The sequence below is a fragment of the Tasmannia lanceolata genome, unplaced genomic scaffold (assembly GCF_043159265.1).
Source record: "Tasmannia lanceolata isolate RefF3 unplaced genomic scaffold, GAP_Taslan_0.1 ptg000012l, whole genome shotgun sequence".
Classification (NCBI taxonomy): Eukaryota; Viridiplantae; Streptophyta; class Magnoliopsida; order Canellales; family Winteraceae; genus Tasmannia; species Tasmannia lanceolata.
In genome coordinates this window covers 34,967,374-34,986,157 of record NW_027518689.1, presented here as the reverse complement: position 1 = coordinate 34,986,157, position 18,784 = coordinate 34,967,374, and the positions used below count along the sequence as shown (strand labels likewise).

The window sequence follows — 18,784 nt, the reverse complement described above, 5'->3', positions numbered from 1 at the left end:
TCTATACCCCGTTTTGGCATTGAGATTTCCGAAATGGAAAAAATTACGTTTCTATTTATGACTCTTGGAGTTCCCATCACCCTTAAAACTCTTCACTAATTTAATCGATATTAATATCATCCCGAAAACGCCTAATCTTCTATCAATATCCCTCTATATCACATACTACTACTGATTATATTTTTTTTTTTCTGATTTCATATCACTATCAAATCTATGACATGAGTAATCTTATCCATAGGGTATTTTAGTCTTTTAAAAACTTTCATAAAGTAATTTTTTAACCTATAAAATATACTAAATAGTGCCAATAGCCTTTCCAAGTTCAAAGACTCATGGGATAGAGTTTATATGAGAAACTGATCGGATTATATGGGTTTGATATGGGTGGGCATATGACACTACAAGAAAAGGGACATTCACCGACGGTTATGGTGTATATACCAATGAATGTCCGTGTAACTTACACCGACACTTTTAGTGAACGTCACTGATGCTACCGTGCCTAAATGTATGTACCGACGTTTATTGAAAAACGTCAGTGATACAATTTATACCGGCATTTATGAACGTCGTTAAAAATAAAAATCAAACGTTGCTGTTAAGATAATCGCTGACGCTTTAAGAAACCGTTGGTGTATATAATATTACACCGACGGTCACGACCGTCATTAAATTCCACATGGGCCTTTGGATACGTATATTTACCGTCGTTTTTGGAGCGTTGGTAATCACAAAATGTCGCTGAATAGGATATGGCTGCACTTTGATTGTTGAAATCACCGACGGTCCTGACCGTCGGTAAATATGGATAAATATTTTTTTCTTAAAAAAATCCCTTTATTTTGAATTTGTCCATCAAATGGAGATACAACCTGTAACATGTACATAGGGATCTTACTATACAACCTCAAACTACAATGGCATTGAAACAAACCATCTTTAGAAATTATAATTATATAACAACTAAATTTACAAGCAAGGACAATATATTGAGGGGCCGTTTGGATAGGGTCGCTTTTTAGGAACGTCGGTAAGAGAATGCCGCTAATTACCGTTTTTCTTGTAGTGATTTAGGGTGTAATAATATATTTAGGGGCCGTTTGGATACGCGGATTTTAGAATCCGGGTTTTTTGTTTAAAAACAGTGTAAAAGAGGGTTCATGATCAAGCTGCTGCCGCTGTCGTGGCAGCGTTTCATGGATTTTAAGTGAGAAAATCAGGTTTTAAAAATCTTTCCTGCATCCTAAGATTTCTAAAACCTGAAAATATGGGAGGATATGCTTCTCTGTAGCTGACGGGAAGAAAGGCAAGAAGTCAAAAATGAGTCAAGAACGACAACTGATCCGCTTCTTCTCGTCTCTTAGCTACAATTTTGAAGAAATCCAGGATTCCAAAATCCACGTATCCAAACGCCCCTTACAAAACCATAACAGATGCTACAAATAATGGAACATGCATGAATAAGACAAACAGAAAGTAGCTATGCAATCAAACAAAATCAAACAAGTAATAGCAGAACAACTTTTACAGATGACATTCAACATATACTTCCACATTCCATTAAAAAAAGTCCACTCAAAGGAAAAAAAATGAAGGCAAAGCCTTGGATTCGCTACCCACGAAAACCCCAAAATAAAATCTCATGAAAACCCAAAAAAAACATTATCATATTACCATGAAAAAAACCCCAAAAATCCATGAAAAAAGCCCCAAATATCAAACTGAATCCTCCATGAAATTAATCTATTTATAAAGAAGCGTGAGTGTGAGTGTGTGTGTGTGTGTGTATGAGAGAGAGAGAGAGAGAGAGAGAGAGAGAGAGAGAGGGTACCGTTTTTACGTAGAGACCTCCAAAACCCTCCCAAAAAACGAGATTTGAGAGATGATGGAGGCTGAGACAATGGAGCTCCTCCTTGATGAATCCTCCCTGTTTTTGTTCTTCAAAACAACCATAAATCGAAACCCAAACCCATTCTTCTTCTTCCTCTTCAGAAAACAAACCCTACCTTGAAACCAGTGGCGATGGCGGCTAAGTTTCTTGGCAGCGACGACAAGAGAAAGGAAGAAGGAAACCCTAGCTTTTGTTCGCGCCAGAGAGGACAGAGCGAAATAAGGTTTCGCGCCAGAGAAAAATATCTACTATCTTATGTCGATGAAAATGATGAAAAAGGTTAACCCAATAGAAATAATGTTTTCCCGCGCGCGAGGGTTTCATTATCTTTGCCCTCACCGACGTTCAAAAATCACGTCGGTGAATAATCAGCGACGCTCAAGAAAGTCTGTAATTCCTCTTCTAATTAAATAGGCATTTAACGATGTTATAATTAGAAAACGTCGTGAATAATCACTTTCAATGACGTTCTAGGAACGTAGGTAAATTATTAAGCATATTTTTTTGGGCGCGAGTGGCTTAGTCGCGCGGAAAAAGCCTTCACCGTCGCTCCTTTGGTGAACGTCGGTGCATGTACTATTATTAGGGACGTTCAACATGACGAACGTCGGTGAATGCCTTTTTTTCTTGTAGTGTGAGTGTTTTTATGAATGCTAGAAGCAACTTTATTCACCCTAAACGTGATCATCTTTTAAGTGATCGAGGTCTGTGGCTATATAAGGATGATCGCTAAGGATGATCGAGTCTCTTTCAAAGAAATCTGTTAGAAAAAAAACCAATTCCACGCCTAAAAGGTGATTTAGAAATACTATATAAGCAAACAAATTTTCACTGTCATATATTTTTAAAAGTAAGTTTCTTCTGACGCCCACGGGTTGTCCACTAGTTTAGTACTGGTTTTTCTTTTTCCAAATTTTTAGGAGCTTTTCATGCTCCCCACTCACACCATCTTAAGTGGCCCATGTTTCTTGACGTTCCTATTTCCTCTTTTTCGAAGAGAAACATCGTATTCATGTGCGTCGTTTCGGTTGTTAGTCTTAAGTAGAGAGTTTTATATGTTAGGTGTTTAGAAAACTTAAAGCACCTCTCCTCTTCGTTTTCCATTTTGGCTTTCGACCAAAACCCTATAACTTAACCTAATAAAACTAGGTGATTTTAAGAGACATGATAAATGAGACAACCCCAAAAATATCCATTTTGGCTTGTTTCACAATCATATGAATATCAACTATATTGTGTACTCTCAAGAACACGTCTTCGTAGCTCCTCGATGGGGTCACTGCCAATCATTAATATCTGCTTATATTGGCCAAGTCAACACTTGAACTTAGTCGTTATAATCAGCTTAGTCAATATATTTGTTGCATTAATATTTGTATCTATTTTCTTTAAGTGAATACTTCTATCTCTCTTATCTTGTATTGTCTTGCTTTAATATCAAAATACCTCTTTCCTTGAGCTCATAACCAATCTGATCAACCAAATAGCTTCGTTCGTAGTTTCACACTTTCTCTTGGGGTCATGTATTCTGCCTCCAGTGTAGGGGGAAAATTCGTAGAGTGAAACATAGCCTTCTATGATATAGGTTCACCTACTATCTAATATAAATACACAGAAGACCTCCTCTCATTCTAGCCTCCTATATAATTGGCATCAGCATATCCTACTAGTTGTACATAAGTACAATGTCCATCAAATATGATACCAAGCTATGTTGTTCCCTTCAAAGTATTTGAGTTTATTGCACATATCAACTAGCTATGCTAATTGCATGTGATAAGTAATATAGCGTAAATGAGGCTCTTTGCTACACCAACCTACAGACCTTGAGACATGTAATCCACCTCCTTGGGGGGTTAGTCGTGCGGGATTGTTGGTCACTCTGGGAATATCTGGGACTACGGGTTATTCTGGGAAAGTCCATGGGATTGTTGGTCACTCTAGGAATGCCTGTGACTCCTCAAACAGGGATTTCAGCAGGGATTTCAAAGTGATCGAAGATTCCAAGTTCTGGGTCCCACTAAAATGGGTCGAAATATTTCTACTCACATATATTGATTATATGAGAAATTATATGATGGGTGGCCGTGAAAACACGTGAAGTTTGGAAAGTTTGGTACGGCCCACTCCATATGATGATCCAAACCGTCCATCTATTAAACCAGAACTTAAATAGGTTGTGCCCCAAAAATCATTTCCATAGGATGATCCTAACCCTCCGATCTGTATATGTACTGCCCTAAAAATCATTTCCATAGGATGATCCTAACCCTCCAATATCAAGGGGTGGTACGATGATTCCATCGTACCACCTTTTCATGTTTGTACACCCTTTCCTCATATAATTTCTCAATGATTAAATAACACCAACTGTAACGGCATAAGCTTTTGGAGTTATTGGTTGTTTCACTGTGTCTCAACATACCAGCTCTCCATTAAGACCTTGTCATTGTTCATAACCAGTAGAGGGCCTACGGAGCCGCTCTCTTGATTCCGAACGAGGAATTTGGGGACGGGAGCCAAACCATAGTCTCTGAATTTGGCCATCGCTGTGGGTGACAACAGAGCATGTAAGGATTGAGTAGCTGGCCAAGAGGCGAAGAATTCTATCGAGCATGGTGGAGGCATCTGGGTTTTGGGTGGGGAGGCCGATCTGGGAAGGGGAGAGTTTCGCACCTGAGCCCGCTTTGGCTATGATTTCTAGTACCTCCAGCTCTATCACTGCCTTTAAAACCATGGGGAGTATAGAACCGCTCGTCAATTGCATGGCGAACATGAATGATGATTCTTCTTCTTGTGTTTCTTCGTTTGCGTATTTGGATTGGTTCAGAGTCGAAGCCATGTTGGTATGGTATGAGGAAGGAGAAGATTGAGATTGGAACTATGAGAAAGCATTTTGGATGAATCTATATATGCCCATCGTTAGTGAGGGTGGGAAATGGATGGGAAACTCCCTTTGGCCCTGAGTTCTCAGTTTTGGCGAAAATTCAAAGAGGCCAAAATCGTTTGGAGGCTGTTCTAATCACCAAGGATAAAGGACGAGCATGTTACAATCTGTGAAGGTTGATTTTTACCAAAACTTTTGTTTTGAAATCAAAATTGCTGTTGGTCTTCTATAACTTAGAAGTAGAATTCAATCTACTTTATCCTTTGGGGAATGAACCAATGTGTTACGGTCCTTAGAGGGGGCCTGCCTATGTAGGTACCTAACCTATATGCTAAAATATCATGATGCAATGCGTTAGGCTAGGCCCTTCTAACCTGTCCCATGCAAACACCAGGCTGGGTCTCACCTAGTCCATGGTCCATACCTAGGCAGGCCCCCACTCAAAACTGTAACACAATGAAGTAATGCATGAAGTATATTTCCATCATCTACTTTATCTTTTGAGGAATGAACCAATGAAGTAATGAAATAAGTATGCTTTTCTGGCGTTGTCAACTTTTATTCTTTTCTTTCTTCTTTATTGATTTCTCAAACGCCAAACTACACATGATCTGTTGTGGGGTGTGTTGACATGGATAATTGGTCTTGTAGCTCGCCCCTACACCACAGCATTCCATGTTTATAAACTTGCACTGAATTGTCAATCTCAATTTTTGACAAAGAAGTAATACATTACAATCATATGGGATTTGCTAGGCAATTTCGAGGAAAGCCATTTTGCAGCTCCCTTTCGCAGTAGAAAACAGCCACCTCACATGAATTAAATGAATTAGACAAAATCTCTTAAAAGGTGAGCTTGTGTGGCTGTTTTCTCCTGCAAAAATGAGTTGCGAAATGGCTTTCTGCAAAATTGCCTTGCAATTTAACCCTGGATCACCCCCTAGTAGTGTACAAATGGTTGTAGATAGAGGCGGTGGCCCATAATGGAAGAAATGGAGCTGAATATATCACATCCCAAGCCAAAAACATCCAATGTGGACCCCATAATGAGTTTGAAAAATGTTGTTTAATCCACATTAGTTCCTAGAACGAGCGAGTAAATAACGCACATATGTAACATGTCCAATACAAGTTTGAAAATAATAGTTATCAAAGCATTTTAACTCAAATCTATCGTTGTGTATGACTAACAGATTTACGAAATATACTATCAAAGTCATAATGTATAACTATAGTTCACACATAGATGCTCATGAAACAGAAGGCAATAAACTATCGCTGCAGATCAGGTAGGTAGAAAGCATATTATTTATACACGGTCAATATATTTTTTTCTACCTCCATTGACCAACATATTTATATCTCATTTGCAAGCTTACTAATATTGTGCAACTTTTCATGAGCCAGATACGAGAAACACTGAATTGTTGACTTTGTAACTAAATTTTTTACACATCCAAGAGTTTTAAAGCACATCTCAAAACATAATATATATAGCCAAAAGTATGGAAAACAATGCAATTTTTTACAAAAATAATCTTTTCATGCGCATGCAGGGATAATGCTATAACTGTGCTGAATTATTCACCTAAGAACACTTTCGCTTTCCCCTTATTCTTCTTCCTTTCTGATTCTGAATCACCTTAATGCATAATAATTACCACAAAACTTGTCCCCTAATTCTTGTCCCCTAATTTTCAAACCATTCACCCTAGTCAAAGAAAAATCAGTCTTTCATATCTTTTCCTATAAAAGGAATCTCAAAATCTTCTAAACATGAAAGTTGATCCATTTACTAAAACTGCAACTCTCATGTTTGTCACTCTAGCGAAATTCTCGCCAGAGATGAACGAAAAAAATAAAATTACATTCTCCTAATTTTTAAAGAGGGTTTCAAGGCTTGCAGAAAACTTTCACATGCTATATCTCTTTATACACAAAGATTTTTTAACAAAGATCACAACATGAAAGTTGGTCCTTTCATCAGGTACTACAATTTTCATGTTGGTCACTCAGCGAACTCCCGTCGGAGATGGCTGGAAAAACACATTTTTGATCGGATTAAATGAAAGAGGGTTTCAAATTTCGCTGAAAAATTAAAATTAGTGTAACTCTTTACACACAGATTTAGAACATAACATAAGCATGAAAAATATTCAATTTATTATTATCTAAAACTTTTATGTTTAGTCCTCCAGTGACCTCTCGCCGGAGGTGGCCAGAAAATATGAAAAACACCATTTTAAACCTCTTTTCTGTAGAATTTTAAAATTAACATAACTCACTAAAAATTTAACCAAATCTCTCAAATCTTATATCAATTTGGATCTACGGAAAAAGTTCTCCAACTTTCATGTTAAATTTTCCGGCCAAATATGGCCGAAAAAGTTTAGAAACAAGAAAGTTCAATTTAAAGCCGAAACTACCATTTTTGTACACAAATTTCTTGTTTCCCTTCGGATTTTCTTCCACTTTATCTTCTGCTCCTTGATTCCTTTGATCTTAATATTGCAAAAACTTTATATTTTACTCATGGGTTTCATCAAAATCTCCCAGCTTTTCTTCCCTCTATTTTTCTCTCTAATTTTCTTGATTTCATTTGATTTTCTTTGTATTTTTTAAGTTTATATTTATCAGCCTTTAAGCTATTCATGACAGCTGGTTATCCAGCTGTTAATTTCTCTCAATCTCTCTCTTCTCACACTCATCTATATTACATGTATTCTGATCACTTTTACCTGTTATTAAGTATTTTGATCATTTTTTATATCATGGGGGTATGTAAGTCATTTTCCATGACTCAAAGGTATTTTAGTCATTTTACCCGACATAAGGGGTATTTCTATCATTTTCCATGACTCAAGGTTATTCTTGTCGTTTTTACCAGATATGCACTATTTGTATCATTTTTATGTCATAGGGTATTTGAGTCATTTTCCATGACTAGTGATAATTTGGTCATTTTGCTGCTATTTCGATGCCCTGTGGTATTCTAGTCATTTTTATCCTATATGAGGGTATTTTAATCATTTTTATGTAATATGGGTAGTCTAGGCTTTGCCAAGATGCAGGGGTATTTTGGTCATTTTGACACTATGAAGGGGTATTTCGGTCATTTCCCATGACGCAAGGGTATTCTGGTCATTTTTTACGTGATAAAGTGTATTTTGATCATTTTTATATCATGACGGTATTGCAGTTGTTTTTCATGACTCAGGGGTAGTTAGTTTTACTTGATATGGGGGTATTTCAATTATTTTCCATAACTCATTGGTATTCTGGTCATTTTACCTTATATGGGTATTTTAATCATTTTATTTGATAAGGGCATTTTAGTCATTTTCCACGACTCGGGTATTTTGGTTATTTTCACCTGATATTGGGGTATTTCAGTCATTTTCCATGACGCGGGTATTCTAGTCATGTATACCCCTTAATCACCGAATTTGGATTTATAAATAACCTCTTTGAAAATGTTAAAAAAAACCCTCCTGCAAAAAACGGATTTATAAATAAAAAGTTTTATACTAACTTGAAGAATTTGGAATTAAGGTGAATCTTGCTCAAATCCAAATCCGAACTTCAAAAACGCTTGCCAAACACCGGATTTAAATTTAAAAATCCAAATTCAAATCCCCTAAAGCATATAAATAAACAAAAAAAACGAGAGGTACATTCCCGCCCTCTATCCGAACCTAGGCACTCCATTCGATTTTGTGGCTATCAGTTAAGTTTACGATCTTCCGCAACTCCTATCATTAAGTTTAGATCCATCGGACCGTCCGGTCCATTCTTTTCGAAAAATGGATAAAGAGCTCCCCACAAAATAGTGGACCCCAACTGGTGCAACACATCCAATGAGAAAGCTCTCCAGCCTACCAAGTCAGTATCACTATCCAAATGGAAGGAACGAGTGGTCATCCAACGCTAGACTTGAAGAATGTGAAGCCATATAATCCTCTTCTTTTTCGAGGCAAGTGTGTGAGAAAGAGAGAAACATAGAAACATAGAAACATAAGAAATCCCAGAGTTAGTAAATCCTAAAGCTCATAGAACCATGGCCTCAACCTCGACCACTATTTCTCTCTCCTCTTCTTCAACTCTGATCGACGGCAAGGCCCCTCGCCCGCCGCCAGTATCTCCACCGTATTCCGTCACCCTCCCGCCGGTAGCGCCTCAAAATCGCCAGCAAAATCGAGAGACTTGGAAGGCCACTGCTTATTGTAAGTCTTGAAACATTTTTTCCTAACATTGATTAGCACACTGGTTTTATGGGAAGTTCATTGATATTGGCAAGACCACGTTTTGATAATTGCACTAGTTCACCTTCTCTTTTTATTTCTGATAATTGTGTTAACTTTCACAGCCGATTAAAGATAAAAGACAAGGTGATTTAGTGCAATTATCAAAACATGGTAGTGCGGATATCAGTAGCCTTTGGAATTATTGGGTTTTCTTTTCTTTTTATTTTGTAATAAGCCCAAATTTTCTTAAAGAACTCTGATACGAGAATTGTGACGTATATGAGTAAGGGCTAAGACCCAAATACAAGTATTGTTTTCTTGATTTTAGCAGAAAAATCTGTGAGAACTGAACTTTCAGACTCGTGAATTTGTTTGCATTTCAACTTTGTTATTTCAGGCAGGAAGATTGCCCGGAATGTCATAGCAATGGCCACCGGAGAATCACAAATCAAGGCCGCTGCAGGTACGCAGGTTGAAGTTGAAACAGAAGTTTCAGAAATTGTTAACACTGTGCAAGCTGAAGGTGACACAGAACTTCCAGAAATTGTCAAAACCATACAGGCAGCGGTAAGGATTTATTATTATTATTATTATTATTATTATTAGAGGAAACTGCTAAGCTCAAGTTCAGATAAGCTTATCTAAGCTCGAACTCAGAAACTCATGTGGGCCCACATTTTTGGGTAATCTAAACCATTCATTTGAAAGGCACTTTCATAGATTGGGTGTGTACAAAAAACCAGGTGGTTAGGATATCCTAACCATTCCAAAAGTAAAGGGAAAATTGCGCAGATCCGTGGAGAATCAGTATCTGTCCAATTTTCCCTCCAATTTTGGATGGGTTAGGATGATCCTAACCACACCTGATTTTTGGTACACACCCTTCCATATAAGGGCCTTATGATTGCTTTGGATCACCCCAAAAATGTGGATCCACATGAGTTTTTGAGCTCGAGCTCATATAAGCTTATCTGAGCTTGAGCTCAGAAACACTTTCCTCTTATTATTATTATTATTATTATTATTATTATTATGGTTTATGCAAAAGAAGACTTATACTTTGCTTTATTTGCAAAAAGTTTCTTCTAGTTTGATAATTTGCAAATATAGTCATCAAATTTTACAAATCAGGTCATGCCATCTTTGTGACCAAAATACCCACACTTGAATTTTTTTGCTCATAAAGACCAAAATGTCCTTATATGTGAAAAAACAAAAATGACCTGGTAAAAATATCACAATACCCTCTTTTGAGTCAAGGGTGTGAAAATATACTAGCATTCTTAGACCATGCAATGCATGGATGTAAAAACAACGGGCCACCCCCGCAAAACATGAGGTGTGAAATGGTGGGCCCCACCCTATACATGGGCTCTGATGGAGAATCGAGATCGTGAGACCTACCCCATCAAAACATGATGCAAAATGGTGGGTCCCACTCAATTCATGGGTTTGAGTTGAGTTGGTGGTACCCACGCTATCTCAGTCAAGTCAAAACATATCACTGAGCTTCGCAGGTATTTTGTAGGGGTGCCACTCAGGTTGGATCGAGTAGAGGCCAACCCTAACAAAACCCGAAATGGCTTTCCCTCAACCCTAACCCAACCCATCCTGAGCCTCGGGTTAAGGATGGTCAACCCTAACCCAACCGCCTCTAAATCTCTCAACCCTAACCCAACCCATCTAACCCGAAATTGGGTCGGGTTGAGTCGGTGTTGTTTGGGTCCTCCTTGGGCCAAATAAAATAACACAATAACCCAAAGAAAATCTAGATAAAATTAGAAGACAGAGGTCCGGTTTGGGTCAGGTTGATAAGGCCTCAACCCTAACCCAGCCGGAAATTAAATCCGGTTGGCTTTTCCCAACCCTAACCCAACCCGACCCAACGTGAGCCAAAGTCGGGTTGAATCCACGAGTTTGGGTTCAGCCCAACCCAAGTTGCACCCCTAGGATTTTAGTCCTTTTTCCATGTAATCTTTATGTATTAAATTTTGCTCTTCCATCAGTTAAAAAATCTAGCATGGGTATTTTGGTCACAAATTGATGGCATGACTTGATTTGCAAAATTCACTCAAATGTGATGACTCTGTTTGCAAATGGTCAAACTAGAAGACTCTTTTTGCAAATAAAGCAGAGCAGAAGACTTCTTTGCAAAAAACCCTTAAACGGATAAAACCCCCCACTCTAACGGTTTATGTGAGAATGGTTCACTGCTAAAGAATAAATTCACGCCCTTTAACGTTTTTCTTTGCCTTTAAAACCATGGTTTTAAATTTTGACCGAAATCCAAAATTTCGGTTTTTCCGAAATATGACACAAAAAATCTGTTTTTTTAATATTAATTTAATATTTCACCGAAATTTCTACCCAAATTTAATAATGAATAAAATATTGTTTTTTTTTGTACCAGATTTCGACCGAAATTTATTTTGAAATTTCATGGTCAGAAACAATACCGAAACCGAAATTTTATACCTTGTTTAAAACAACGAATAACGTTAAGGGGAGGTGATTTTTAATTTTGTATCCACCCAGCTCTCTGTTTTAAGCCTTTCTTGCGTTCCACCCCATTATGGGGAATTGTGTCATCCTGTGAAGGAGTTTATGGGAAAGCAACGGGTAGGGCTGGCAATTTCACCCGCAAAAGCGGGGATCCGCCCCGCCCCGCCCCTACCCGTTTGGGGAGGGGATTCCCCGATTTGAGTGGGGAAGGGGATTTAAAAAATTCCCCGGTGCGGAGAAGGGGATGGTGTTCGCCCCGCTCAGCCCCGCCCCGCATTAGTGCCATTTTTTTCTTGTATTTTTTTAAGTGTTTTTTTTTTTGGGAAAACTACTAGAACCCCTTGGATCAAAACATATCTACAAGATTCCCCCAAAAATTTCATAATTTCCATTAGTACAGTTTTGTCCATGAAATAGCTTTTTTGTTTTCTTTTACCCATAATCCATTGGGCATTGTCCCTCATTATATTAGTATATTACCCTTAGAAATCCCTAAAATCTCTCCATCGAACCATCACTGTAAGGCAACATTAAATTTTTTGAAAATCTCCCTCCCCCAAATAAAGGCAACGTCTCTCTTATTAGTGATGAGATTTTATATGGTGTGCGCTCGTATAGTCAATTATTTTTCAAAAAGTAATGTATGGGCTACACCATAGGATGATCCAAACCGTCCATTTGATAGGCTACAATTTAAAAGTACTTTACAGGCCACACCATAGATCATCCAAACCGTCCATTTGATGGGCCACAGCGTAAATAGATTGCGGCCCAAAAATCATTTCCATAGGATGATTGCAACCCTCCGATCTATAGAAGGTACCATAATATGCAATTCCTCTATAGATCAGAGGGTTGGGATTATCCTATGGAAATGATTTTTGGGCCACAACCTATTTACGTTGTGGCCCATCAAATGGACAGTTTGGATTATCCTACAATGTGCCCATCAAGTGGCAGGTTTGGATCATCCTATGCCTATGGTGTGCCCATCAAATGGACGGTTTGGATCTTCCTATGGTGTTACACGTACAATACTTTTTGGCAAGTGGGATTGGGATTTAGGGATCTGCTAGGGACTATTGATCAATTAAATGAATCTGAGAGCAACCACCTTTGTCCCCATGTTAATAAAATGAATAAGACAAAATCTTAGCCTATGTGGGTTGTGTGGCTACTCTCACATGCAACAGCCAAGCCGCAACATGCCTGAAATGATTGTCCCTAGCAAATCTTTAGTTTTAAACCTAACATTTAACAAAGTAAAGTGAGAAAGTAAAGTGATTGTCCCCGAATGATACGGGGCGGGGAAGGGGAGGGGATGGGGATTAGATATTCCCCGTGAGGAGGGGGATTCCCCACCATCCCCGCAGTGGGGAGGGGAAGGGGAGGGGGAAAATTCCCCGCATAGGGGAAGGAGTAGGGGACCCCAACATCCGGCCCCAACCCGCCCCGTTGCCAGCCCTAGTAACGGGGTGAAACTGACAAAAAATAGGGTGTCGCATTAGAACTCCCTAGTATTATTTATTAGAAGTTATTATGGGAAATGATTTTAGCACTCCATTATTTTGATAGGTAGCGAAAGTAGTCTGTTTTTTTTGTTTTTAATTGGCATTGTCAGAGCTTTTTGGGAACTGTATATAACCTTTTAAGAGCCCTTTAAACACTAAAAGACAAGCAGCTTTCGCTGCCTATACAAACAGTGGAGTGCTAAAATCATTTCCCTTTATTATTATTTAATATCATTTTTGTTATTAAGGATTAGGAAGTTAGGCATTTTTTTCGCTGTGTCTTATTATTGATAGTTCAAACTGGCATTGGTGTCATGCCTCATTTCAATGGTGTCTATACCAAACCCCGTATTCTTATTATGAGGGGATTTGCTAGCAACCATTGGAAGATATTTCGCGGATGATCTGTTGCATGTGAGACCAGCCACCTCATGAATGAAGACAAAATCTGCTGAAAAGTGATAGACGCTAGCAAATCTCATAGGGAAGTGATATATCCGCCCCTTTTGATCACCAGGAACACCCTCTGTCAGTGTTTGTGGCAATCAGGGGTATTGAATTCTTCTGACATAAGTACAACAGCCCTTCTTTAGTCATTGATACACTGACAGGGGGTGTTCCTAGTGACCAAAAGGGGCGGATATATCATTTCCCATCTCTTCTTTGGAACTAGTTTTCTCACCCCACAAGTTCTTATATCGGCACCCACTTCCTGTTTTAAATTAATCTTCTTAGCCTTTTCAATTCCCAACAAGCTATAAATAGACAATGAGGGAAGTTTAAAACTAAGAGATGTCTATCAACTCCCTATTATTTTGTTGAGGAAAATGATATTTGTACTATAGAACTCAAAGAAAGAAGAGAACACCAAGAACAAAAACCAAAGGGGAGAGGAACTTGTTTTGGAAAGTACTATATTCTCCCTTTCTACATGCAATCAAGGAGGTTAACACAAAAATCGTACTCTAAACTAGTTCCTTACCTCAGATCGATCTCTCTGGCGTCCGAAATGATCTCCTCTTTGGTTTAGGGTTTCTTTCCAGGAAAAAGAAGACTAGGCATTATTAGTATTTATGTTTTAAGTTATACTTAACCTAATAAATTGACTTAGTTGCCCCTTTTAAATTCTCAAATTCACTATTGTTGGGCTTGGATGAAAATACACTTCTTAGAAGGTTAAGTTCCAAGGGCATTTGGGGTATTTCAGTAAAGAAGGGCTCATTTTCTTTCTTATTTTGGCTTCAACAAAATTTGCTAATCTAGTTATTTAAGGGTATGACTAGGCAACTTCCCAACAGAGAAATGCCTCTCTCTCTCTCTCTCTCTCTCTCTCTCTCTCTCTCTCTCTCTCTCTCTCAATATGTTACGTGCCGCTGTGACCAAGGTTTTAAATTTCAGTTTCGGTACCGGTTTTGGACCCACCATCGCTCGAAATCCCCAATTTTCGCTTGAAATCTGACGGCCTAATAAAAAGAATATTTTATTCGTTATCGAAATCCCTGAAATTTTGGTCAAAATCCTTGAAATTTCGGGATAATTATTAAATAATTAAAAAATTGAAATAATTGGTCGAAATCCCTAAAATTTGGCACGAAATTTCGTAAATAACGAAATGTCAACCGAAATTTCGTACGAAATAATGACACATTTTGGGTATGTGCCATTTCGGTTTCAATCTCCACCGAAACCCAAAATTTTGGATTTCGGTCGAAATTTAAAACCATTGCTGTAACACAAATTAACAAAAAAGAAAATAGAAAAGAGCAGGAAGAGAGGTTGATTCAAGGCAACCGGACCTCTTAATGGCTCAATTCAAGAGGAACCATAACTCTCCTCAAAACAAAGTTTACTTTGCTGTAAAAATTCTCTTCTTCTTCCCCTTTCATTCAATTACAACTACTTAAATACAAGTAAAAGAGAATGACACATCACAAGTCCATCTACCCACTTACAAGACACATCACCAATAACTAACCCCATAACTGTAAAACACATAGCCACTATATAATAACTAGATAATAAATAACCCCAGTATACACTATTAACTTGCACATATCACAATACTAACCAGTGATACCTGGTGGTGGGACAGTGGGACAAAGTCGACGATAAATATGCAGTGACTTCCCTCGGAGTGGCCGGATTCCTGGGGCTTTGGGTCTCGTCAGGAATGATCTCAGTGAGTAAAAGCAATGCCTTATACAGCTGCTTGTTTTCCCATACTCCATCTCCTATTTTTTATTGAGAAAGCATTAAACATGGTTTTTGGTTGCAGTCAATTGATAGGCTTCCTTTAGTCCCAGGCGTTCTTGAACTCGTGGGAATTGGTTATACAGGAGTAAGTTGAAAAGCAACTTTGCATATAAAATGGGAAGTTGATCTCATGTCTAACATCAATAGCAAAACTATTCTATTAAACCCTTTTCATCATTGGATCTTGATTGAACAGTCGTAAGTGGACTCCATTTGCTTTGACATTTTAGGCACTTTTTTGGGTTTTGAGAATCGATTTTCAGTCCAAAACTGATTATTGGGCTTGAAATTATATTCAATTTTGAGTCCAATAATCAGTTTTGGATTCAAAATCGATTATCAAAATCCAAAACAAACAGGGCCTTAGGTCATGGTTGGATCAAGGGCCTTATGTTAGTAACTTAGCTCAAGACTGGCCCAAACAGTGGTTGGCTCAAAGGACTTCAATCTTTGGCCCAAATCCAGTCCAAAATGATATTGAATTCTCAAAGACGTTGTTTTGTTTGTGGATGATACAGCAGGAATAGGGATCCCTTTGTGACATTAAAATGGAAGGAGGATCTCATTAAACCCAACGGAGCTGTTCAACACAGAGCTAGAAATCCTTGGATAAGTTGTTCTTGGGATTTCATGTTCTGCTTGGATAAATTTATATTGATAGATCTTGTCCGTTGTTTCCCAATTTTGTTCTAGCAATATATTATCTAAGAACAAATGTGGACATGGACAACGAATAACAAGTCTATCCAAGGATAAAATAAACTCCGGCCCGCTATTCCTATATAGTGAACAGCCTCAATAAATGTTAGTGCAACTCGAACTCATATATATAGCTCGAGTTATGCTCACAGTATTTTCTGGTGTTAGTGGGATCGAAAGGTTCCATAGAATCGTATTCTTGGCTTCATTGTACGCAAAACAAACATCCCTAGAATATTGACCCATGTTGCACCCCTAATCTAAAAGATATTAGAAGTATTTGTTTCTCAACTTTGGCCTATACTGATATTAATGGTCGTGATTTTGTCTCTTTGCAGTGGTTTGCTTATCGAAATCTAATTTTTCAGCCTGAGAGGTAAGCATAACGAACATTTTCCACGTTTGTTTTTAACCTATAAATAAATGTAGCCCGGGGGCGGACCTCTAAAATTTTATACAAGATAACATACAAACTGAGAAATTATATGGTGCGTGACCGTCAAGAAGTCCCATGTGGGCGGTATGTCAAAATTACAGCCCTTGATATTTGATCCAACAGTCTATGTGAGGAATGCTAAACTGAAGGCCACCCTTGCAATAGACAGCAGCAAGGGCACCCCCATTGGTCCATGAAAAGCTCCTGATATTGCCACTACCATATTTTAATAATTGCATTAACTCATCTCGTCTTTAATTATTTAAACAGACGTCAGAGGTTATTACATTTCCCAAAAAGCTCTCAGAAGCCGATTAAAATAGAAAAGACAAGCTGAGTTTGTGCAATTATTAAAACACGGTAGTGCTAATATCAGTAGCCTAGAAAAACCTATCTTACAGGTTCTTTTTGTTTTCTCTTTTTTCCCCTTCTCTCTTGAAAACTCATTACTACAAGAGGTTTTTGATTACTGGGATACACGTAAAGGGGAGTAATTTCTCCTAGTTTAATGTTTATATGTGTGAATGTCCCTCTTCCTTTTTAAGTTCACATAATAATTTTAATGAATTGTTAATGATGCTGCAGGGAAGCTTTGATTCAGAAAATCAAAGACACTTACAATGACATACTTGGAAGCAGTTAATTGAGCATCTATCATTATGATTATCATCAAGAGAAGTTGTTATAATGAGGTGAACTGTCTTGTTATGGAGTAGCTATTTTCCAAGAATAATGAAGAAATTGTAATCTTTGCATATTTTTGCTCAAAAATTCAAATAGATTTCTAACTCGGAGCAAAAATAGAAAACCCATATCCTCCTTTATCTTCAAGCTACATGTATCCTTAAATATTATCTCCTTTATATTATCTTAAGCCAAAATCTATATAAATATGCTTTAGATAACTAAAGTGGAAAGACGGATTATTTTTAGGCTTCCCCTTCATCTAAAATCTCATATGGAAAACAAGATCATGTCACATTTACGTTTCGAAAACTCAAAAATCCAAGATTCTATTCTTTTTTGTTTTTCGCTTTTTTTATTTTGCTTTTATTCTTGGATTCATTTACTTTGTATTAAATGAAAAGCCCTTACAAAGTGCAAGCAATACCCTTGTCAAGCAAACGGTGGCCGGCGGTGCAATGGATGTCTTCTCCACTTGTTGGAATGGTGAAAATGGTTCATCCGTATAATCATCAAATTTTGATCACGACAGACATTGCATAAGACTAAAGCCCTGTTCGTTTGAGATTATAACAACCGATTGTAGCCCCAAACCGATTAATGGACTAAAAATTAAACGTACTTTTTAAGTCCTTTAGTCGGTTTGGCCGTTTGGGGCTCTCAATCGGTTGTCATAATCTCAATCGAACAGGACCTAAGCTTCTCTGTAAATAATTAATTAATATTTTTTTATTTGTGGAAAAATCCCTTGATATATTAATGGTGTTTAGAGCATTGAAAAATTAATGCCCTTTTGTCTTGGATTTTGATAACCAATTGTGAGTCCAAAGCTGATTATTGGACTCAAAATTAAGGCCATGTTTGTTTGAGATTATGATAACCAATTGCAAGTCCAAAACCAATTGTTGGTCTTACAATCGGTTGTCCAATTATTGGTTTTGGACTTACAATCGGTTGTCATAATCTTAAACACACAGGCCTAGGCCTGTTTATTTAAGATTATGATAGCCTATTGTGAGTGCTAAACCGATTATTGGACTCAAATTTAAATGTAATTTTGAGTCCAATAATCGATTTGGCACTCACAATCGGTTGCCATAATCTTAAACGAACAGGACCTAAGCTGAGTCTAATAATCAATTTTTGACAGAGGATCGCTTATCAAAATCCAAAACAAATAAGGACTAAGTGATACAATAATAATTTCATCGGAGGTTAATTAAGCCGAGAACGATCCTCTCACAACTAGCTAAGGGGTAAAAAGTTTTTCTCCCTGTCTCAAAAGCAAGGTAGTGTGTGTCGAGAGAGGCAAGTTTTCATGTTAATAATGAAAGTAGTGATCGTCGTCCTCACCTCCTCCGTCACGATTACGGGTATGTTATTTAATTAATATAAATATTGTTTATAAGAGAAAATCCAGAAATAAAATCATAATCAAAAGATGCATAGTTGCATACTCTGCACAACCTCTCCTTCAATAACTAGTAAAACAGTTCAGACACAGATGATCAAAGAAACGATCGAAAATGAGAGAACTATAAATTATTTGTGAAGATAAAACAAGAATATATATGGCAGATTAGCTAAGCAAGGCAAAATCACTAGGTGGCCATTTTGGAATTTGAGCTTTCCTTCTTTTGAGAGTAAGATGGACCATATTTTCAGCTTATGAAG

At 37.7% G+C, this 18,784-nt stretch overlaps 1 protein-coding gene across 1 annotated transcript; it reads left to right on the top strand.

Annotated features, from left to right (window-relative positions):
• The first annotated feature begins 8,745 nt into the window (after window positions 1–8,745).
• Window positions 8,746–17,257, top strand: PSI-P (photosystem I P subunit). The gene is made up of 6 exons (XM_077392220.1): window positions 8,746–9,004; window positions 9,423–9,592; window positions 15,131–15,217; window positions 15,314–15,376; window positions 16,329–16,366; window positions 17,012–17,257. The coding sequence occupies exons 1-6, from the start codon at window positions 8,839–8,841 to the stop codon at window positions 17,067–17,069; spliced, it is 582 nt and encodes a 193-aa protein (XP_077248335.1). The 5' UTR covers window positions 8,746–8,838; the 3' UTR covers window positions 17,070–17,257.
• The last annotated feature ends 1,527 nt before the right edge of the window (window positions 17,258–18,784 follow it).